This window comes from Arachis stenosperma, chromosome 9, assembly GCF_014773155.1.
Source record: "Arachis stenosperma cultivar V10309 chromosome 9, arast.V10309.gnm1.PFL2, whole genome shotgun sequence".
Lineage (NCBI taxonomy): Eukaryota > Viridiplantae > Streptophyta > Magnoliopsida > Fabales > Fabaceae > Arachis > Arachis stenosperma.
In genome coordinates this window covers 9,004,838-9,028,811 of record NC_080385.1, presented here as the reverse complement: position 1 = coordinate 9,028,811, position 23,974 = coordinate 9,004,838, and the positions used below count along the sequence as shown (strand labels likewise).

General features: G+C 39.4%; 1 protein-coding gene across 2 annotated transcripts; it reads right to left on the bottom strand.

Moving 5' to 3' along the window:
- Positions 1 to 1,975: 1,975 nt before the first annotated feature.
- On the bottom strand, positions 1,976 to 22,937 carry LOC130948668 (disease resistance protein RUN1-like). 2 transcript variants are annotated; one of them, XM_057877507.1, is made up of 7 exons: positions 22,743 to 22,937; positions 21,973 to 22,366; positions 21,136 to 21,665; positions 20,567 to 21,009; positions 19,123 to 19,401; positions 5,233 to 6,030; positions 1,976 to 2,798 (listed from the first exon to the last, which is right to left on the bottom strand). In XM_057877507.1, exons 1-7 carry the CDS (start codon positions 22,852 to 22,854, stop codon positions 2,319 to 2,321), a joined length of 3,036 nt encoding a protein of 1,011 aa, XP_057733490.1. In that variant the 5' UTR covers positions 22,855 to 22,937; the 3' UTR covers positions 1,976 to 2,318. The 2 variants fall into 2 exon arrangements, with proteins under 2 accessions (XP_057733490.1, XP_057733489.1); XM_057877506.1 differs by having other exon boundaries at positions 20,567 to 21,665.
- Between the last annotated feature and the right edge of the window lie 1,037 nt (positions 22,938 to 23,974).

The window sequence follows — 23,974 nt, the reverse complement described above, 5'->3', positions numbered from 1 at the left end:
TGTATGATTGTGCCTAATGTTTAGTAAAACTTATCGAGGATGTTGAATGAGTGTGAGAAAGAAAATGATGACTATTGCTTGTGGTTGATGGTGATTTAGTGAGGATGTTGGAAATGAAATTGTTATTGTTGTTTCATTGATATCTCATGATTGCTTTGGATATGGATTGATTGGTTTTGAGTAGTGGAATGATGAATTGAATGTTGCGGAAAAAATGAGAATGTGGAGAAAGTAAATTGGGTTGTATAATGTTGCGAGTATGCCAGAGATGCATATGTAAGTTAAAGATTAAGTAATATTGAGTTTGGGGTGTTGTCTCCCCCATGTCAGCTTGGGGTGTCGTCTCCCCATGTCAGATTGGGACTCGTCCCATGGATAATATTGAGTTTGGAATTCTTCCCATGCTTAATTTTTAAGCTTGGGGTGCTGTCTCTTATCCCATGTCAGCTTGGGACTCCTCCCATGTATATTATTGAGCTTGGGGTGTTCTTTCCCCCATGTCAACTTGGAGATTCTCCCCATGGTGTATTTTGAGCTTGAGGACATGTCAGGCTGGCTACATAACCGACCGTTGATATTAACAGCCATAGGACAGGCATACATCATGTGCATATTGTATGATTTGCTTGCTTGTGAATTATTTGGGATTGCTTACGTGATCATACTCTACTATTTGTTATAATTATATGTATTAATTGTGAATTATTTGTGTTTGCTTTTATTTGCTTGTTTGTCCTTGTAATTTCGTCGGAAACAGAGGAACAGAGGAAAGACAAAGAGATTTAGGGTTCTGGTTAGGTTTAGTCAGATTTAAGGAAATGGTTAAGTTTAGAAAGTCTTAGAGAACCACCCTTATTCATGGTTTCTGTTTTAGTTATTTAAGTTTTATAATCTGAGTGTCGGCATTCTAGGATTGCTTCTGGCATTCTTAGGACCTTATATCTTATGTGCGTGGCACCTTTACCATGTTGAAAACCTCCGGTTTTCATTTCATACTGTATTGTTGTTTTTCAGATGCAGGTCAAGAGGCTTCTCGGTAGGCATCTGGACTCCTGTAGCGGAGCGATTTTCTAGGTTTTATTTTGATGTACAATTTATGTTTATATATGTACTTAATTCTCCGAGCAGCTACTTTATTTTGTACCTCTGAGAGGTTTATGGAGAATTAGGGTTTATCTTTATATTTTGAAACTTTGGGGGTATGTATATATGTATGTAAATACTCTCCGGCCAGCCTTACTTTCGCAGACTGAGTTAGGAGCTTGTTATTCTGTATCCTTCACTCTCTGCTCTTACTTTCTATATAGTTAGGTTTATGAACTTTAGTTTTCTTCGTACGCAAGTTTTCGTTTACGTGAGCATTACGATTTGTGTTTTAGACTTTTCTTCACAGGCTCCTCGATATGAATTCCTTTCAACTATTATTATTATATATTTATACATTTTTACTTTTAGAAGTCGTAATACCTTACCACCTTAACTTTATGACTTAAGCATAATATTATGTGTGGTAGGGTGTTACAGGAAACGGTTGGGTAACATGCGTGTTTAACACACTTGAGTTGGGTGAGAGTAATTTTTGTTGAGTTTGGCCCAACTTGTAAGACTTGTAAGCCAAAAAAACTTGTATGTGTAGCATGACTGTAGAGTATACTGGCCTAAACTTGGCCCGTAGCGTGGTATAGGATTTTTAATGAGTACTGAGTCTGACCTGTTGTTATATTTGGTCTGACATGAAGCCTGTCAATAGGCCTTTTTTTTAAATAAATAATTAAATTTAAGATATAATTTAGAATTATTTTATTTGATTGACTTTTGATATTTCAGCTTAAAAGATTAAAAATATTAAAAAATACACATATATAATTAAAGAAATAAATGACTTAGTGAATAAAAGTATTTTAATATTATAGAATATTCAAATTTAAATCCTTCCAATTGCATTTTTACTTTTAAAGAACATAGGCTTTTTTAATAATTTGAGTTTGGGCCTATTTTCTATTAAATCAGGCCAAATACAGGCCAAGGTCCACACTAGCCTAGTAAGTCAACTGACATTTTTCCACCCCTAATAAAAGACAATTCAATCATTCTCTTTGGAGGATCTCATCAGTTACAAAAAAAAAAAAATAAAACAAGATATTGTTATATAACTAACCATGCGACATGTTGATTTGTTCAAACAAGTGATGGAGTAGAAATCAACTAGCCAACAGCAAAACTTTACATGAATCTCAAATCTAAGGCAATTATGGTCTCCTCAGCTCATGTCCTCACCAAAGGCTTCATCATCTGGGGATTACCGATCTTATTGTTCCCTACATTGTTGAATAAGGACACTGAAATTGAATATCCTCCATGTTTGATTGTCCCTTGTACACATAAGCTCCACAGTGACTTACATTAGACATTCCAACCACATCATTTAAAAGCAAATTGTCACATTCATATTTAACCTCCACATAGTTCCATTCATAGATTAGAAAGGTATCGAGGAATCTCCACTCCTCATCATCCTTAAACAAACTGCGTAGGTCAAATAGCAACACATGCTCTGCATTAACGTAAGGGCAATAATAGTTATTACTAATAAACTGACGAGCGTTGCAACCATTAATGTACAAATTTGCGGAGCCCATGGATGCTTTCTCCTTCAAGATAAACGCTACAGCAAGAACAGGAAACTTTTGACGAGCCCAAAATGACACAACTCCCCCTTCATTACAGTGGTCAAACCAAATTGGAATCATTGTTATTTTTGGCATTATGATTTCTAGCCTGTATACTTCCTTTAAAGCCTGTCACATTCGAAAGGAAAAAAAAAAATAACAGTTAGTCATTGTCTACCTTGTATCATAACTCGATATTTCTCGATTAAATGCACATTTTTTCTTTTCCCCTTTTTTTGACTGAGTAAATATAAATGTAATTCCACATCAAATTTCATGAGTTAAGCCCACTTTAGTTATTGAGATTGGCGAATTATATTGATTTGGTCTCTTACGATAGAAGATACACGAGAAACTATATTAATGCACTTTTTTTAATTTGGGAGACCAAATTATAGCAATTAAAAAGTCGGAGACCAAATTAGTGCAACTCGCCAATCTGTAAAACTAAAGTGGGGTTTAACTCCAAATTTCATACATAATGGCCAAACGTCCCATCTTAACTTATTTCATATACAAGAATCAGTAGTGTTAGAGAGCCAACACATTTTGTAATTTATAATCATTATTAATATTTTAATGGTGTAAGATTATATCTAACAGTATGAGATTACATACTATTTTTCTATTGCTAGCTAGATTTTAATAAAAGTACTGATCTCTTAGACTTTTTCTATAAAAATTCTAAGAGAAAGTACATGGATCAACAATTTTTTGAACGACATAAACAATATGTTAAAGAAAAAGTCTAAGGGACCAGCACTTTCGTTAAAATCTAGCTTACATTTAACCATTAGAAAAAAGTGTGTAATTCCACATTATTAGATGTAATTTCATACTATTAAAAATATTAATAATGACTAATTAATGACTACAAATCACAAAATATACTAACCCTAACACTATTAAATACTAATAATAACTAATTGATAACTAAAAATCATAAAATATATTAACCTCCTAAGTCCTAACACTACTGTATGTTAAAATATAGAACTTAATTTTAATTTTAAAATTTAAATTTTATATTAATTAAATATAATTTTTATTTTAAATTTAACTTTCAACAACCATAAGTCCTTCTTCCACACCCCCATCGTATCCCACCCCTACTCCTCGCAATCCCTGTCATTACTTGCAAACCACCGCAAATGTTCTGGCTTTCTCGTGCTTCTGTCCCATCGTAAGTACTTATTTCATATATAAAAAGAAAAAGTATAGATAGACAATGAAAATATTAAACAATGTGAACAATAGATACATCGGATGTTCAATTCACTAGGTATGCGAATAGTTATTCTAATATTAGAATTTATGTAAGTAATTTGGAGGTGTAATGTCTTTTACTTGAATTGGACCAATTTTAAAACTCATTGTTCATATTGTTTAAAAAAATCATTAATTACCTATCATAACCCATATAAAAGTTCTAATGTACTATAACCCTTTTTTCCCCCTCATCTCTCTTCATAACCATTAGTGACTTTAGTTTTCTTTTATACATTATAATATTGAAATTAAATATTTTAAACTGTTTCTTCTAAAAGTTCAAATAGTTAAGTAAAGATGTGTACTAATTATTAAATTAAAGAACTTATGATCTTAATTAATCTGATACTTCTCATTTTGTTAAACTACAAGATAAGTCAACATAAAAGAAGTAGTAGTACATACCATTAATCTACTAATAATAGTAATAGAAACTACAAAATATATAACAGCTGATTATTTTAGTTATTTATCCTAAAATATATATTAAAATATAAAATATAAATAAAAAATTAAAGTAAACTATATATATTTAAACATAAATATATAACAGCTGATTTTAATATGTAAACAGTATTTTAGTGGCATTATAATATGTAGGTGATATGTAAATTCTAATATCGACAAATTTAGGTCACGTTATTCAATGTGTAGGTGATATATAAATTTTTTGTTTGCCAAATGACTTAGGACAAACCTGGTTTGCTAGGATTCGGGAATGGATTGTCTTCAGTGAAAAAAATACTTGAGAGAATAAAGTGTGATCTCTCACTTTTAATTCTATAAGTGGGACCAAATTAAATAAGAAAGAGAAAACAATAAAGAGTTAGATTAAACACTTGACAATATCTAATTTTTTTTACTGGAGAGGATCTACTCCCCTAAGACTCGACCTGACTTACGGCTCAAGCCAGGTAGGCCTGGACACAAGAATCTCTCTCCAAGCTTGGGACCAAGCTTTCCAGCCCCATGATCTAACATAATTTGGTTCCCAATCTAGTAATTGCTTACATTTCTAGAAAGAACTTCTAAGAGTTCAACTTGGACTAGGATCTAGCCTCTAAGTTTTTTATAAATTTCCGTAACAGTAGAAAGAATGATTTAAACTCATAACTCCTCTACCTGACTTTCTTATTTACTCAAGTATCGGAGTCTTTACAAAAATACCGCTAATCACACACGTTATACGTAGATCATGGTGATTCGCATACAAAAATAAATAAATTAAATAAACAAAAAAAATAAAGTTTTGTAAGAAGAAAAATGTTACGATAGTTTAATAGAATATTCTAACCTGAGACCATAACAACTCAGATGCTTTTGAAGACAAGATCGGGCAATCTTTTGCTTCTACATTTTTTATACTTGATGGCAATTCTGGTATTTCCGAAAGCTTCTTGCACTTAGTTACACAAAGATATCTCAATTTAGAAGATTCCTTAATGATGGTTGGGAGGCACACAAATTCATTCCAAGGTACATATAACTCTTCCAAGTTGCGAGAACAACATAGAATAGCGTGAAGATCTTCATCGGTTAAACCACAAGCACTACAATTCAACAATCTCAAAGGAGAATAGCATCCTGGTTTATCTATTAGGAATCTTTTGAATGATTCTCCGACATTAGGAGAATCGAAAATAGAGAAAGATACCATCTCTAGCAACATGAATAGATCCTTTGGTAAGCCTCCAGGAACAAGCCCTTTGAATCGTATGTATAATTTTCTAAGTCCCATTAGATTACTAATGGAACTTGGAAGCTCCTTAATTCGATCATTTTGCATGGTGATTTCTAGTGGCTCATGCATTGGTTTCTCTGTTTGTGGGAAGAACTCAATACTTGTGGAATCAAGGTTGAGATATTGTAGAGATGGCAACCACATTGTTGGTGAGAAATGTTTGAGATTCATGCAATGACATGCGCTTAGATGTTTGAGCTTTATAAGAAAACCAACTGAGGGATGAATGGCAATCAGATTTTGACAGTAGTTAAGCTTAAGTTCTTTCAAGTTCGGAACACCAGACGCATCAGGAAAATGGGTTATGAATTGGCACATTGACAAATTCATGTATGTCAAATGCAACATTTTCTGCAACAAAATAAATTAAACTCGTTAGCAACAATCACATATGATTTAGAATGTGTTATGGGTGGATTTTAGTGTGACCATGTTACTATGACTATAGTGTGGTTAAAATTAAGGTTGTATTTTTTGTGGAGTTATGCTAGGTAATCAATGATTTTCTTGAACAACATGAAGAATTACCAATAAAATAAAGATACACTAAACTTCTAAATTATCCACCTAAATCTTAATATTAGAATAACTATTCGTACACCTAGTGAAATGAACATCCGATATATCTATTGTTCACGTTGTTTAATATTTTCATTATTGTCTACCTATACTTTTCTTTTTTTTGTTATTTTAATAATATTTTTTAAAAAGCGTTATTTTTTTGACATTATATTTAGGGTAAGTTACTAAAATAAATTATTTGTCTTCTAATATTAACAGAATACAACATTTATACATTGAAGACGCAAATGTATTTTTTTTATTTCTATAAAAACCGCAATAGGAGTATGGTGGATTATGATTTGAACGAAAACCGCGGTAAAGATGTAACGGTTTAGCGTGTAAGAAGAAATCGCTACACCCTCTAGCGGTTTCGGATGGAATGCTTAAAAGGTACCGCAATTTATGCCTTTTAAGCATTCCATCATAAACGCTAGTGGGATGTAGCAGTTTCTTTTCACACTCATATCCAATGTAAACTGCTACACTCTTATTATTATGGTTCTGAAAATCGAACCGAACTGGCCGGTTCAACCGAATTAACCGGAAACCGATCACCTAGCTGGTTCGGATAAGACTAGAAACCGCTTGGCAAAAAATCGAAAAAAAATCGGTTGAATCGGCGGTTAACTGGTGAACCGGTAGAACTGTCCGATTTTTTAGCGAATTTTTGGTTTGAAAGTAAAACCCCTAAACAGCGTCGTTTTGTCTCTTTAAAAAAAACAAAAGAAAGGCTAAAGTAAACGAAGCTGAACTGCTGAACCCTAATCACCTTATCACCCAGAAGAGGAATCACCGAAACAGTACCCACAGCAACTCATCCCTCCTCTCTTCGCAGTCGCATAGCCACCACCACCAATCGAGCAACCCACCGCCATCGCCACCGCATCCCACAGCCACAGCAGCGACGAGGATCAAGCAGTCGCATAGCCACCACCACCGCGTCCTCTTTCGTCGCCGAGCTCGCCTCCTCCTTCGTCGCCGTTACTCGCTGTCGGTAAGTAATACTCTGATATTCACTTATTCCTCCTCGCTGCCTTCTGATTTTTTGTTCATGATTTTAATTTTTAATTTTCTGAGGTTATTTTTTCATGATTTATTTATTTGCTGTTTCATAATTTTAGTTGCTAAGTTATTTATTTGTTCATGGTTTTCTAAGGTTATTTTTTCACTATAGATATTGCATCCAATTAAGCTAAGGCACTTTGTTAGCATAATGATAACACTCAGAGTCTGATACCAAGACAGTTACTAGAGTAGAATTTGATTTGAGAAATAACTTCTTATCTGAACAAGAAAGGACAGAAACAATGAGATAAAGACACAAACAATGAGATGGCAATCTCTCACATTGTTTATTTTCAAGTTCAGTAATTGCTTAAAATCCCCATTATGTATCTGCTGTAACACTCTACTTTGTAAGTATTGCCATTACTTTAAAAATTACCTAAAGGATCAATTTTAAGTGCTTAAAAACACCATTTAGTTTTTTTTTTGATTTTCTGACTATTACAGATGGAACAATCACAAAGTAATTCACAGCCATAAGATAATACTGTTCAAGTCTCTTCTTCTTTGCTTCAAGCCTTCAATCCTCTCAGGTTTCAAGTCTCAGTCTCTAACTCTTCCTGATTCTATCTCTCTGACTCTATAACTCTGAAATTTGAATTTTATTCTGAATATGCATATGTATTATTGATGATTCTGTTGAATTGAGATATTAATATTTTGAATTTTTATTTGAATTCAATCCGTTGATCTTGAATTAATTCTATTGATATGGAGTTATAAATTCAATTGTATAATTTATTAATTTATTAATTCTGCTGAGATTATTTTTAGATCCAAAATGTTATATTTGTTTTGGTGAATTGTTGTTTTACTGTTATTGTTTCAAAATAAAAATATTGCTACAATTCTGCATTGAAATTATTATATGGCTTCATATGATTTGATTGAGTATGATTCTTAGGTTGGGTACATGGTTTGGATGTTCTGGAGAGTGACTTGAGTGACTTACAGAGGTTTACATATGGGGAAGTTAATTTTTTAAAAAAATTTATTATATATTTAATTAAACCGGTTGAATTCCGATTGAACCATTTAACCAGTTCAATAACCGGTCCGATTTTCGCAACCTTGCTTATTATGTCTAAATCATAATCCACCATATCCCAGTCGTGGTTTCTATAGAAATAGGAAAGATGTATTTGCGTCTTCAATTTACAAATGTTATATTATGATAATATTGAAAGATAAACAATTTATTTTGGTAAATTATCTTTATATTTATTTTTTTATTGAATAAAATATTTCTATTATTTATGGGAAAAAAGTTATTTTGCTAACTAAACTTTTAATCAAATTGATTAAATAACTTAAAGAATTGATAACAAAAAATTTTAATTGAGAAAAAAAGAAAGACATAAAAAAAATTTGATTGGACTAGATTATATTTATTTACCTGATATTTTTTCTTTTAGAAAATAAGGATTTTCTCATAATTTTTGCAAATTCTTTTAATAACTGATAATAATTCAATTATAACATTTTTTTAATTTCAGAATTATAAAAATAAGTAATTTATAACTAATTTCTCATAAAATTAGTTATCTTTTATGATTTATTCAATAATTATTAGATAAATTTAATTGTGCCACTGTAATTAACACTAATAATTTATTTAATGAGTTTTAAAAACTAAGTTATTCAACTATATTAAAACTTTTTCTATAAAGTACAAAAGTCTAAAAAAAATCTTAATTTTTATTTTTTTTTTTCAAATCATCGAATTTATTATTCAATTCCAACTAAAAAAAATTAAAAAACTAAAAAGAACATGTATGTCAAGGAGGTTGAACGATTCACATCTCTTGCTTGCTTTCCCATGACGATATAGAACATATGCAAAGGTAAATAACACTATAGTTACAATAATTGGGATAACATGTGCTAGAACTACTTTAATATGATTCCTTGCACCAAACAAAAATCAATACAAAGAATTCAAATTTGTAACTATTAATGAGCATACATATATATACAGCACAACAATACGCGACTGTTATACCTGAAAGACCAGATTTAAGAACTCAGAGCGTGATTTGGTTTATGTTTGTTTTTGTTCGGGTGTCGGGTTTCGGACAGATCGGGTGTATAAGTGAATGGGTGAGGACGCCTTAGCTTTGGTCGCGTTGGTTGCGGGTTTGCCGAGTAGACGAGCACTTGTCCTAGAGAGGTGATAAGAGGGGGGTGCCACCTGCAAAGACACTCCGACGCTCAAGTCAGCTGGTGTGCAGGCGGGGGAAAAATGACATGGAAAGGTGACGTACCTCGGGGGAAGAGCCAATCTTCCCTTTATATACATGTCAGTAATGGGCCCCTCATGAGGACAGGCCCGTATTCTCAAGGACGCTGTCCTGCGGCCGCGTGTGGGTCGCATAGGACACGTGTCCGGGTCGTTTGAAGGACGCGGAACCGGGTCGGGTGGAGCTCGGGCCGGATCGACCCGTCGGTTCCTTGGGCCGGGCCGTAACAGTGCCCCCACGCGCCAATGGTAGTTGTGGGAGCTATCAATGGCGTGTTGTCTCGCCTCTCATCCGGGATCGTCTGGTCGGCCGTTCGTGATAAGGATATGCCCCTAACGCGCGTGTCCTTTGGTTGTACAAGCAACCGTTTTGTCGCATCGTTTCCAGTGCCGAGCATTAAATGCTCATAATGGGGTGGAAAACCCTTGCTGAAAAGACCATTCTGCCCCCAGACGTTTCGCGCTTCCTGGGGGGGTAGTTTTTAAACAGGCCAGTTTTGGTACTCCTTTCTTTCTTTTGTATCTTCCTTTCTCTGCCTTCTTCTCGCTCTCAAACCTCAACATTTCTTTGCAGCGCTGTTGTGTGCCTCTCCCTTCGCACCTTTCTTTATCAACTGCTCCGTCCTCCTTCCACTAATTCAGGTAACTTTCGAATCATTCTCCCTTTTATGCATTATTTTTGCATGTTTGTTGTTTGGTTTTTTGCTGTTGTTGCGTATCTTTTTAAATTGTGACTAGATGTGTTAGGGGGGAAAGTACCATTCCAGGGTAGGTTTTTCTTGTCCTTTTCGTGCTTTAGTCTCGTTTGGCCTTAGTCGGGGAGTCGTGGGGGGTAGTGTCTGTATTCGGCCTGAGCAACCGATCTCTTAGACTGACTGGATGGTCCCCCCATGTAGGTATGGCTCGCACGGTTTCCCGGGCTTCCGTTAACCCCGCGGCGTACGATCCCTATGCTTGGGTCGTTTCCGACGTGAAGGATTCGCCTAACCAAATGGGCGAGGAGGAGCTCACCGAGTTCCGACAAGCCGAATACTTGTGTGGAGGGACCGACGAGGAAGCCAATTATGACGTTTTTGTCCCGGCTCCTCACGAGCGATTGTATGAAATCAACTTCCAACACCCCCGAGTCACCGACTGGATTTGGTTCTACAAGTCCATGTTCACCCAAGTCGGAGTTCGTATTCCGTTCTCAGCCTTTCAAATGGCGCTTTTGAGTCGAATTTCCGTGGCGCCGTCGCAGTTGTATCCGAACAGTTGGGCCTCGATTCGCTGTTTCGAGATGGTTTGTGAGTACCTCGAGCTGCCGGTGTCCGTAGATGTTTTTCTCTTCTTTTTCAACCTCACAAACCCTTCAAAGGAGGGGAAACACAAAAAGGGGTTCATGTCCTTCCGGTCTGCCCAGGGTTGGAGGATTTTCGGTTTGTTTGAAGATTCCTATCATGGGTTTAAGGACAAATATTTCAAGGTCCGCCCTGTCAAAGGTCGTCATCCCTTTTGGCTGTCATTAGAGGGGGTACGCCTTATTCCGACCTATTGGAGTTTCGGAGCAGGGTCAAACGCCTTTATTAAGGTTACTTATGGAGGTATGTCGGCGGTGGATAGGCAGATTGCCGAGGTGTTGATGGCAGTCTTTGGGAAGAATCAAGTAAATCCCCATCTCCTTATGGGTGACCGGGAGGCCGGTCGTAATTATATTTGTGAGAAACTTTTACTTTACCCTTTACGTTTTTACTTTTATTGATGTTTTGTGGCGATTGACCGACCTTCTTTGCTTTCCTGCAGTGGAGATGTCCGCGTCGGTGACGGGTCTTCCCAACTTATTCCAAACTTTCCTCTGTACCAGTGACGACGAAGGGGACAATGAGGAGTCTGCCGCCGAGAAGTCTACAATTCCATCGGAGGACAAAACTACTTCCGTGCAGGAGGCCACGGTTGACGGGACCGGGACCTCGACCCAAGCTCCCCAGGTCGAGGGTGACAAAACGGCTCATGCCTTTCCCTTCCGCGAGGTGATAGGCACCGGGGGTTCGACGCCTGCCCCTGATGTCGATGACGGGGTGGAGGAGGTCCCTAACCCTAAGAGGAAAAGGAAGATGTCCTCCAGTCCTGAGGGGCCCTTACCGTCATGGAGAGGAATTTTGATGCCGGGAACTTTATAGATTCCCAGCTGATCCCTGGTACTGAGGAGTATTTCCACGAGTCTTCCCTTGCCGGGCAGGCGAGGTGGATGTACCGCACTCTTTTGCGGGGCGCCGTGATAGCCCGGAAGGCCGAGTTTGAGCTGTCCGGGATGGAGTCCCTCCGCAGAAGGTTGGAATCTAGTGGGAAGGCTAACAATTAGCTGAAGAGTGAAGTCGAGACTCTCCGGGAGCAGTTGACCCAATTGAATGAGAAACTTGACGCCGCGGAGAAGAAGGCCACTGCTGCCGAGAAGAAAACTGCCACCGCTGAGAAGAAGTTAAAAGACTCGGACGCCACGGTTTCTCGCCTTGTCGAACGTGAGATGACTTTGGAGAGCCAGGTAGGCGCGGCGCAGAAACGGGTGGCCGAGGTGGAGAAGGAAAAGCAGGCCGTGGAGGCCGAATTGGCAACGTGGAAGGCTAAATACAAAGATGTCTTGAAGCAGGGTAAGGGTGCGATTTTGGCGACCGACGAGGCTCTTAAGGCTCAGGTCAAAGTCATTGCTCCCGAGTTTGATACGTCGGCGATTGGTGTTCTCAAAGTCATTCAGGATGGCAAAGTTGTCAACGTCCCCAAGAAATGAATCTTCTGTTTAAAGTTTTTGTTTAGCCGTTTTGTTTTGGCTTGTGAACAATTTTAATTTTAGCCGTTTTGGCTTATGACGATTTGATTTTAGCCGTTTTATTTTGGCTTGTGAACAATGACCTTTTTAGTCGTTTGCTCGTGTTGTCGTGATAAGCTTTTTCTTATTCGTCTGGTCGTGTTATCGTTTCTATTAACCGTTTTTGGTTTGTTGTCGCCATTTATATTAACGGCCCGTGGCCTTTCGCGTAGTCATGTTACAACGGTGGTTGACGGGTTCCCGGGGTGATCAGTCCCGGGGTCGCGCGTCGTCGTTGGTCGTGGTGGGATGGTTTATCTGGAGAATTGAGTGACAAAACAGAAGAGAAAATTTGCACAAGTATATCTTATTCGGTAATCGTGTAAAGGACTCGTAAGTCGCTATGAAAAGTTCAAAACTTAAATTTGCAAATTAACAACTTAGCTAGATTGGTCGGTTTGTCGGGCCATCCTCTAGGAGTAGAATCTTCTTAGGTTGTCCGCGTTCCATGTTCTCGGGACTTCTTTGCCGTCAAGCCTTTCTAACTTGAAGGCTCCTTTTCCCATCACTTTTTTGACCCTGTAGGGGCCTTTCCAGTTCGCCGCTAGCTTGCCTTCTCCGGGGGTTGGTAGGCCGATATCGTTTCGCCTCAGGACGAGGTCGTTCGGCTCGAATTCCCTCTTGAGCACTTTGGTGTTGTAGCGCAGAGCCATTTTTTGTTTAAGTGCTGTTTCTGTCAAATGGGTCATTTCCCTGGCTTCATCTATCAGGTCTTTTTCCACGGTTTCTTCCACTCCTTTCAAAAGTAACCGTGGACTCGGTTCACCGATCTCTACGGGTATTACTGCGTTCACCCCGTACGTTAGTCGGAAAGGAGTTTTCTTAGTGGAGGATTGTTCAGTTGTTCGGTAGGACCAGAGAACCGATGCTAGTTCGTCGGCCCAAGCACCCTTTTTATTGTCCAACCTCTTTTTTAGCCCTGAAAGGATAATCTTGTTGGCGGACTCCACTTGTCCGTTCGTCTGAGGGTGTTCCACCGAAGAGAACCTTTGCTTTATGCCCAGGCTGTTGAGGAATTCCGTGAACTTTTTGTCAGTAAATTGCGTGCCGTTGTCCGAGATGACGACCTCCGGTATCCCGAATCGCGTTATCACCTGCCTCCACATGAATTTCCTGCAATTGGACGAGGATATGCTGGCTAGCGGCTCGGCTTCCATCCATTTGGTGTAGTAGTCGACTGCGACTATGAGGTATTTGACTTGCCCCGGGCCGACTGGGAAGGGCCCTAAGAGGTCGACTCCCCATTGAGAGAATGGTCGGGAGGTCGTCAGCAAGCTTAACTCGGAGGCCGGCGCCCTGGCAAAGTTGGCGTTCTGTTGGCACTTTACGCATTTTTTGACAAACTCTTTGGAGTCCGCCATCATCGATGGCCAATAGTATCCGGCTCGGATCAGTTTTCTCGCTAGGGCCTTGCCTCCGATGTGGTGCCCACAGCAGCCCTCGTGGACTTCCCTGAGGACGTAGTCCGTCTGATCGGGGTGTAGGCACTTCAGTAGGGGTTGGTTGAGCCCTTTCCTGAATAACTGTCCTTGGATGACGGCGTATTTGGCCGCTTCCCTTCTCAATTTCGCCGCATCCTTTTCATCACTAGGGAGTTTGCCGTGTTCTAGGAAGTCGGTGATGGGGTCTAGCCATGAAGGACCTAGGCTTGTCACGTGCAGCGTGATTGCTGGTTCTCTCGTCATGCCTTGGATGAGAGACCGGTTCCCTTCTCCCGGCTTTGTGCTGGCTAACTTTGATAGGAGGTTTGCCCGTGTGTTCCTTTCTCTAGGTACGTGGTGGACCGTGACCTCTTCGAACTTTTGGCTCAAGCTCTTAACCTTTTCCAAGTACTTTTGTAGCAAAGGGTCTTTGGCTTGGTAGCTGCCGTTTACTTGGGAGGTGACGACTTGGGAGTCGCTGCATATTTCTAGTCTTCTTGCACCGACTTCTGCTGCTAGGGTTAAGCCTCCTATAAGGGCTTCATATTCTGCCTGGTTGTTCGAGATGGGAAACTCGAATCTGACCGACTGTTCGTATACAACCCCAATCGGGCTTTCCAGGATGATCCCGGCACCTCCGAAGGTCTGGTTGGAGGCTCCGTCCATATGGAGCTTCCACCGTGTACTCACCTCTTCGCTTGGATCTCCCGTTACTTCTACTAGAAAATCCGCCATCGCCTGCGCCTTGATGGCTTGCCGGGGTTCGTATCGTATGTCATACTGGGAGAGTTCGATGGACCAAGTCATCATTCTTCCCGCCAGATCGGGTTTTTGGAGTACTTGCCGGATCCCTTGGTCCGTTCTGACGACAACTTGGTGACTCTGGAAGTACTGCTTTAACCTTCGTGAGGAAGTTAGAAGTGCTAAGGCTAGCTTTTCCAACTTGCTATACCTTAATTCTGCCCCTTGCAAGGCGCTGCTTATGAAATAGACTGGCTGTTGAGCTTTTCCGTCCTCCCGTACCAGAACTGCGGCCAGGGCTTCACTTGTTATGGCGAGGTACAGGTATAGTGGTTCCCCGTCCTTCGGCTTCCCGAGGACGGGTGGTGTCGCCAGGATTTTCTTGAAGTGCCGAAAGGCCTCTTCACATGCGGGCGTCCACTCAAACGCCATCCCTTTCTTCATGAGGTTAAAGAATGGCAGGGCCTTTGTTGCCGAAGCTCCGAGAAATCGGGATAATGAGGTCAACCGCCCTGCCAACCTCTGGACGTCTTTGATGCAACCCGGGCTCTTCATCTGGAGTATTGCCTGGCATTTCTCCGGGTTAGCTTCTACCCCTCTCTGAGTTATCATAAATCCCAGGAATTTGCCGGCTTCCATGGCGAAGGCGCACTTGAGGGGGTTCAGCCTCATACCGTGTTGACGGAGGGACGCGAATACACCCGCCAGGTCGTTCAAGAGGTCGTCAGGTCGTGTTGTTTTTGCCAGGATGTCGTCCACGTAGACTTCAACTGTTTTCCCTATGAGGTCGTGGAATATCCTGTTCATCAGCCTTTGATATGTTGCCCCCGCATTTTTCAAGCCAAATGGCATTACCTTATAGCAGAAAGTTCCTCCCGGCGTTATGAACGCCGTCTTGTCTTCGTCAGGACGGTGCATCGGTATCTGATTGTAACCGGAGTAGGCGTCCATGAAACTTAGATACCGATATCCCGCCGCGGCATTGACGAGTGCATCTATGTTAGGGAGGGGGAAGCAATCTTTGGGGCATGCTTTGTTAAGGTCAGAATAGTCCACGCACATTCTCCACTTGCCGTTGTGTTTTCTCACCAATACCACATTCGAGAGCCATGTCGAGTAGTCCACTTCCCGTATGAAGCCTGCTTCTAGGAGGCTGGCCGTCTGCCTGGCCACCTCCTCTGCTCTTTCCGCCGACATCTTTCTCCTCCGTTGGGCCACTGGGCGTGCTTCCGCCTTGACGGCTAGATGATGTGAGATGATTTTTGGGTCTATGCCCGGCATGTCGGCTGGAGTCCAGGCGAACAAGTCCTTGTTGGCTCTTATCATTTCGATCAAAGGCTCCTTCAACTCATGTGGGAGGTTCCTGTTAACGAATGTGAACTTTTCCACGTCGTCACCGATTCTAAACTTCTCCAGATCCCCTTCTGGTTCTGGCCTCGGCTTGTCGTCCACCCTGGCATCAAGGTCGGCTAGGAACACACCGGATGCTTCCTTGGACTTCCTTCTAAGGGAGAGGCTGGCGTTGTCACAAGCGACCGCCGTCTCGAGGTCCCCCCTTATGGTCCCTATGGATCCGTCATCGGTAACGAACTTCATGACTAGCAGCTTTGTGTTGATTATGGCTTCGAAATCGTTGATTGTTTTTCTTCCCAAGATGATGTTGTAGGCAGTGGAATCTCGAAGGATTACGAACTCGGCCATCGCCGATCTTCGGCCTTGGGCTTGCCCCACCGAGATTGGTAGGGATATTACTCCGTCCGCTTTGATAAAGTGGTCGCCCAACCCGATAACCCCGTGCTGGTGAGTCGTCAGGTCGGCATCCTTTAGCCCTAGTGCGTCGAACACATTGCGGAACATGATATTTGAATCAGCTCCTGTGTCGACAAGGATCCGCTTGACGAGGCCGGTTCCCACTCTGGCCGTAATGACCATGGGGGGGTTTTTCGGGGCGTCGTTGAACCATTGGTCTTCCGGGCCGAAAGAGATGGAGGGAGGCTTCTTAGAGTTTTGCACCGGCGGGGATGAGACCGTCAGAACCTTAGCGTCTTTCCTGTGTGCCGACCGGGATTTCGGCGCGGCGTTTTTGGCCGTTACCACGTTTATCACAGTGAGGCCGTGGTCTCTGTCTTCGGGTTCTTGTCGCCGTTTGGCCGATCGGGTTTTGCCTTCTTCGTCTTGATCTCGATAACGTCTTCTCGGCTCCCTGATGAGGTGGGAGAACGCGGCTAGCTTTCCTTCCCTTATCGCTTGTTCTAGTGCATCCTTCAGGTCAAAACAGTCCTGTGTTTGATGGCCATAACCCTTATGATAATCACAATAGAGGTTCTTATTTCCTCCCGTACGGTCCTTAAGTGGTCGGGGTTTCGGTAGGATTCCCTTCTCAGCTATTTGCTGATAGACTTCCACGATGGGGAGAGTGAGTGGAGTGTAGTTAGTAAATTTCCCGACCCGAGGGAACGGTCTAGGTGCCTTGTTTGATGCCTCCTCCCTGGCTTTTTCTTTTGATCTCTCTCCGTCACCTGGTTGCCGAGCTTGGCTGTACCCGGACTGCCGCTTATTAGCAGCCACGACTCGGCTAACTTCCTCGTCGTTTATATATTCCTTGGCTACCGTCTGGATCTCATGCATCGTCCAAACCGGTTTCGTGGTAAGGTGTTTTCGGAAGTTCTCGTTGAGGAGGCCGTTTGTTAGGCAGAGACTGGCCACCGAGTCGGTTAAGCCGTCGATTTCCAAGCATTCGTCGTTGAACCGATCTAAGTACCTCCTCGTCGGTTCTCCTTGTCTCTGGGTTACCCCTAGAAGGTTGATAGGGTGCTTGGCCTTCGCGATCCGCGTTGTAAATTGGGCCAGGAATGCACGGCTGATGTCTGAGAAACTGTATATGGAACCTTGTGGGAGGCCGTTAAACCATCTGATCGCTAGCCCTGCTAGGGTTACCGGGAAGGCGCGGCATCTTACTTCGTCCCCAACTCCTTCTAGATTCATCCTGGCCTCAAAGGCCGTGAGGTGTTCTAGAGGGTCTTGAGTTCCGTCGTACCTCATGTCCGTTGGTTTGTCGAAGTATTTCGGCAACCGAACCTCGAGGATAGATCGGTGGAACGGGGTGACGCCCATTATCACGGGTTGTCGTGTTCTCTCGGACCTCCCTTCCCCGTCTTCGCGACCTCTTGCCGCTCGGCGGGTCGGTCCGCCGCGGGAGTAGATGATCGTGTCATTTCGTCTTCTCATTACGGGTGACTTCTCCCGCGTGCTCTCCGCTTCCGTCCGGGATGCGGATGCACGCCGCGGGCGGCTTCGGTGAGAGTCTTCCTCCTCGCTCCTGGGAGATGGGGTATAGCTGGGGTCGGTAGACCGTCCATCCCGCTCCCGGTCGGCCAGCTGTCGTTCTAGGTTCTGGACTCTGTGGCGTAGCTCCTGCATTATTATGGCGCTATCGCCGCCCGTCCCCCCGAATGGTCGTGTTCTCGTGTGTTGTTGTTGGGGGGACCTCCGCCGCCCCCTTAGCGAGGCGACGGAGGCTGCCCCCTCCGCTCCGGCTGCTCGAGCTTGGTCGCCAGGACCCAGCACGACTTCCATTTAGGCAGGAGTCCCCACAGACGGCGCCAATGTTCGGGTGTCGGGTTCCGGACAGATCGGGTGTACAAGTGAATGGGTGAGGACGCCTTAGCTTTGGTCGCGTTGGTTGCGGGTTTGCCGAGTAGACGAGCACTTGTCCTAGAGAGGTGATAAGAGGGGGGTGCCACCTGCAAAGACACTCCGACGCTCAAGTCAGCTGGTGTGCAGGCGGGGGAAAAATGACATGGAAAGGTGACATACCTCGGGGGAAGAGCCAATCTTCCCTTTATATACATGTCAGTAATGGGCCCCTCATGAGGACAGGCCCGTATTCTCAAGGACGCTGTCCTGCGGCCGCATGTGGGTCGCATAGGACACGTGTCCGGGTCGTTTGAAGGACGCGGAACCGGGTCGGGTGGAGCTCGGGCCGGATCGACCCGTCGGTTCCTTGGGCCGGGCCGTAACAGTTTTTATCTTTTTTATTTTTTTTTCTAGAACTGATTAATAAATTAAATAGTTTAACAAAAAGTTAAAAATTATACATTGTGATTTATTTAAAAAAATCGATTTTGCTAAGTAGACACTAACTTTTGTAAACAATGTGAACAATGTGTTCTAGAATTGACTCAATAAAGTAAAAAATACTCTACCCCAAATTACCTCATAAACCTTAACATTATGATAACCAGTAAATTGAACATCCAGTCATTGTTAACTGTGTATGAATAAATTGAATCAAAAAAATAACCATCTAATTAAAAATAATGAATATAATCATCTGCATACCTATTGAATTAAACATCCGACATATCTATTGTTCACTATTAAACTTTTCCTAAAAAAATTTATAATTATGTGATTGATTTTTAAAACTCAAGTTAAAGAGATATAATTAGTGTTAATTATGATAACATAATTAAATTTTTCCGATAATTATTTAACATGTCAAAGAGGATAACTAATCCCTTTCCTTATCTATGAGATAATTGGTTAGAAATCAACAAGAAATCAATTACCTGAAATGATTGTTCCATCTTCAAGTTGAGTTGACTGCATGGTAAGCTAAGGTCAACAATATCCTTAGGATGAAAATTTGATGGGAGAGATTTTGATGGATACCTATCCCATTCGAGTAACCTTAGACTATTCGGCAAATAACTAGGTTCTGGTATAAAATGTGTATTTCGAACAATCAGAATTCGAATATTATTCATCTTCTGAAAGGCAGTGCCGCTCCATATTACATTTTCTTCTTTAGGAGGGTCCAACATTATTCCTTCAATGTTACTGCTTCCCTTTGAAAAAAAAGCAACAAGAAATTTTTTTTTTACATTAGTTAATAAATTTCTTTTGTTCTATATAATTCATCTTGTAAACTCAAACCTAAATGTTGCATTATTCAAAATACATAGTGGCTTAATGAGGTTATGTTTAGCTTTTTGGCCCCTGCAGTAATATATATAATATGTTTGTTTTAAACTCCTAAAATAATATGATAATTTGGTTTAAATGATTTAAAATAAATGAAAACTTTATATGAAGTTGATAGTTGAAAGTCTTAGATAATAATTTAGTTAAAGAGAAATTTTTGAGGGCCAGCAATTTTTAACATTTTTATCATCATTTGGCCAGCACAAACACTAAATTATCTTTAACAAATAAATTTTATTAATTTATATGTGCAAACTCTAAAAAATTTGGGTACAAACTATATTGATTTATGTGTGCAAAATTCTGATAAATATATGAGCAAATTATATGCTTGTTGTGTGCAAAACGTTTGTAAACATAGGTAAAAATTATTGCTGCCCAAATGCTAGTTAAAAATAATAATATTTGCTTATCATATAGCATTATTTTTAGTCAAATATGTCAAATCATCTAATAATTTTTAACTAATAGTCTTACATGAAAACAATTACATGTGAATTTTCACTTTTAAAATAAGGTGAAAACTTACCTGCAGTTGTTTTTGTGTAAAATTGATAATAAAAAACTGTTAGATAACTCAGAATTGACTAAATTATCTTTAAACGATTTTTGACTATTAATTTTATATAAAAACAGTTGGATATAAATCTTCACCTTAAAGTAATGGTTCTCCCGATTCTGGTTTGATTTGTCTTTTCGCGACGGTTTTCAGTTACCGCTAACAGAGATTATCTGCAGTGCAGTTAGATAAAGGGACTTCAAAATCATCTTAAATGTCGTTATGAAAGACAGTTTCGCAAACCACAACAGAAGTTCTGCCTCCGGTTTTCCTTTTTCAATGTATTAACACCAAATTATCATAAAATTTTGGGGAGTATAACCAAGTATTTTTGAAATTTTAATTTATAATGTTTGTTGAGATGTTGGACTGAAAGAGACCTAGATTAAAATTTACATGGACCAAAATTATGTCAAGTAAAAGAAAAGTAACAAGAATTCATCATACATATATAGGTGTAAAATTCTTACCGAATCTTCCCTCAATACTCTAAGAACATCTTCATAAGAACATAATCTGCTGCGTTTACCAAGTTTTGATGGTGCTTCTTGCCTAACAATTTCTATGCCCATGTCTTGAATGAGATCATGCATTATTAAGCAATCATTTTCAATAGCTAGCAGAGATTTATCAACAAGTCTTCCTATATTATATGATGGGAAAAGGTCACATTTCTCCAAAACATTCTCAACATATTGCAAGCTAGCCCCTTTAAAGAAGCAAGCAATGTCAAGAAATACACACTTTGTGGCATCTTCTAAGCAATCATAACTGACCTTGAGTATGTCATGTATGTTCCTCTGTTGAATCCTCTTGAATTGTTTCAATGCACATTCACATTCCCTTATGGATTTATTAGCAAAATGAGACCCTAATACTTTTAGAGCTAATGGAAGGCCCTTGGCATAATGAACTACATGATTAGACACATTTTTATACTCAGGTAAAGGATGATTCATTTTGAAAGCTTTTAAGCAAAAGAGTTGAAGAGCTTCATGATCATGTAACCTTTTTATCTCGAATTTCTTTTCAACCTTACCAATGTTTAGCACATGTTTATCCCTCGTTGTTATGATGATTCTACTCCCTGAACCGAACCAGTTGCGCTCGCCTGCCAAATTTCTTATTTGATCCTCGCTATCAACATCGTCCAGTACCAAAAGAACTCTCTTATGCTTCAATGTATCTTTTAACTTAGTGATGCCATCATCAACATTCTCCAACTTTATATTTTCCCCTTCATATAGCTTAGATATAATAGCCTCTTGGAGATTTACTAGGCCCATATAACTGTTTGATCTTTCTCTAACACCTTCAAGAAAGATTGAACATTCAAATTTATGGATAATTGTGTTATAAAGAGCCTTGGCAAGTGCTGTTTTGCCAATTCCTCCTGTTCCATAAATTCCTAGCATGCAAACTGTCCTTTGGGATTCAATGTCTAAAAGTGACCTCAGTTCTTCTATGCGAGACTGGTGTCCAATTAGGTGCTCTCCAAGATTTACTTGTTCATGCTGTAACTTAGTAGTCACCCTTTTCACAATCTCATGTATAAATTCATATTCATACCTACAAAAATACAACTAGCCTTTTATCCACATTTTTATTTTCTTTTTATGAAAACAAATAGGTTGGATAATTGTGTCGGATGGAGTTATTATTGCAAATAAAGTTCACATGGAGAGATTTCAAAGTGAAAACTCTCGTGCAGTGACTTTTATGTGAAGTTGATAACTGAAAATCGTATAATTTAGTCAAATAGGTCAAATCAAACCGTTTTTAGCTATCAACTTTACATAAAAATAAATGTAGGTAGAACTTAACTGATTTTAAATCAGTGAAAAAGTGATTAAAAAGTATTAAAACTGAAATGTACCCTGTTTGGTAAGACCATCCTTTCAAGTTAGCAACTTGAGATAAAGCTGATCTCCATTTGTGGACCTTAACAGATCCATTTCCGAACCTTTCTTCATGTGCAGCCATGGCTTCAGCGTAACTCTTTCTCTGATGCCTCACATCAGACGGTGCCACTTTGTAAAAGATTGGCCAAACCAACAATCGCTTCTTCAACTCCATACACTCAACGATCTCCACTAGTTCATCAAGGCACCACCTTGAAGTTGCATAATTCTCAGAGAAAACAACAATCGAAATCTTTGATTGCTGGATCGCATTCACCAGAGATTGCGCGATTCGGTCCCCTCCCTTCAACTCTTCATCATCCATGAACACTCTCACTCCCTTCCTGAATAGAGCATCGTAGAGAAAACCTGTGAAAGAGTAGCGTGTGTGAATTAGCATCTTGTTGCAAGTTTATTATAATAATTGTAATTATTTATAAATTATTAAGACTTAATCTCATTCGTTAATGTTAATATTTGATGGAACGTATTAAATTACAAGATAATAACACATATAAAGATGACTTTTTCTCATTCAAAAATATAAGACATTTTATTGTTTTTATTTCATCGAAAATACAAAACTATCATTCTGATGAACATTTAAAAGAAGGAAAAGAAAAAAAAATCTTTAACCAAGATTCTATTATAACAAAATTTATTATGGCAATCAATCTAAAAATAAAAATCACAATTTTTAAAATTTTAATTAATTAATACTTCCACTTAAATTAAGTTTACAAACCTGTGAAGGAGTAGCGTGTGTCTTCTCCCCTAAAACTAAGAAAAACATCGTACGCTAATTTATCGGGATCATAGTCGTTGGTAATAATAGTTTTATCTTGATTTGACATCATGGAAGACGGTAGGAAAATTAAAGTGCTGCAAAATTGTGGACTCTGATCTTATGAACTTGTTAGGATGCTATCTTGAGAATTGGTCACTGGTCAGAATAAGTTAAATAATGAGAACCAAACTTGTACCTTAAGGTATCCCATGTGTTAACAATGATATTCGGTCACTTTCCTCTCACCATCCAAGGCTTTGCGTTGATTAGCATAGAGTAGTTGAAATATAATTAAGAGTTCTAAGTTATTTTTTAATTATCTTTTAAATTTTTAAATTTTTTTACATTTATAAAAATATATATATATTTAATCAATGATGTTACATGCTCAAATTATTTTGATAACTAAGTTCAACTAAGTTGATTTAATAACTTAAAGATTAATAACAACAAATTTTAATTAAAAAAAAAAGAGAAATGCATAAGAAAAAAATAGACTTAATTAGACTTAGTTATAAAAATAATTTATTTACTTAGTAGTTAGTATTGTTTAAAAAAATTATTCATTTAAATATTAATAAAAATTTAAAAATATTCGAATTATTATCTTGTATAGTTAAATCAACGTGTCTAATTAATGAAAGTATGCCGAGGGAAATATAAAGGGATTATATCTAATAGTCATGCTACACATACAAATCTTTTTGACTTATAAGTCTTATAAATTGGGCCAAACCCAACAAAAACTACTCTCACCCAACTCAAGCGTGTTAAACATGCGCATTACCCAACCGTTTCCAAGGCGCGCTACTCACCATTATGAACGATTCTTCTTCTTCCTCAATCAAATCCACAATTGTCCAGATTCAAAGCACATTCGAAAATGCTGAAGAAACTTTCAAATTCTTCGCCATCAGTCAACAAAATCAACAAGCAAACATCAAAATCTCCATAAAAAAATACCAAAGAGAAAGAAGAAACATTATTGAATGTACTATTTCACTGATCTTCTAAGTTTTTCATATTTCTCTTTCTGATTTCAAAGGTGAAGCATTTTATCCTCGTATTTCTCTTTTATTAAGTAGATTCATCATATATTCTTGGTTTAAAGTTGATACTACTGTTTTGGTGAAACTGTTCAAGTCGTTTATATTGTTTTACGTAATTTTGGTGAATGATTTAACATATTT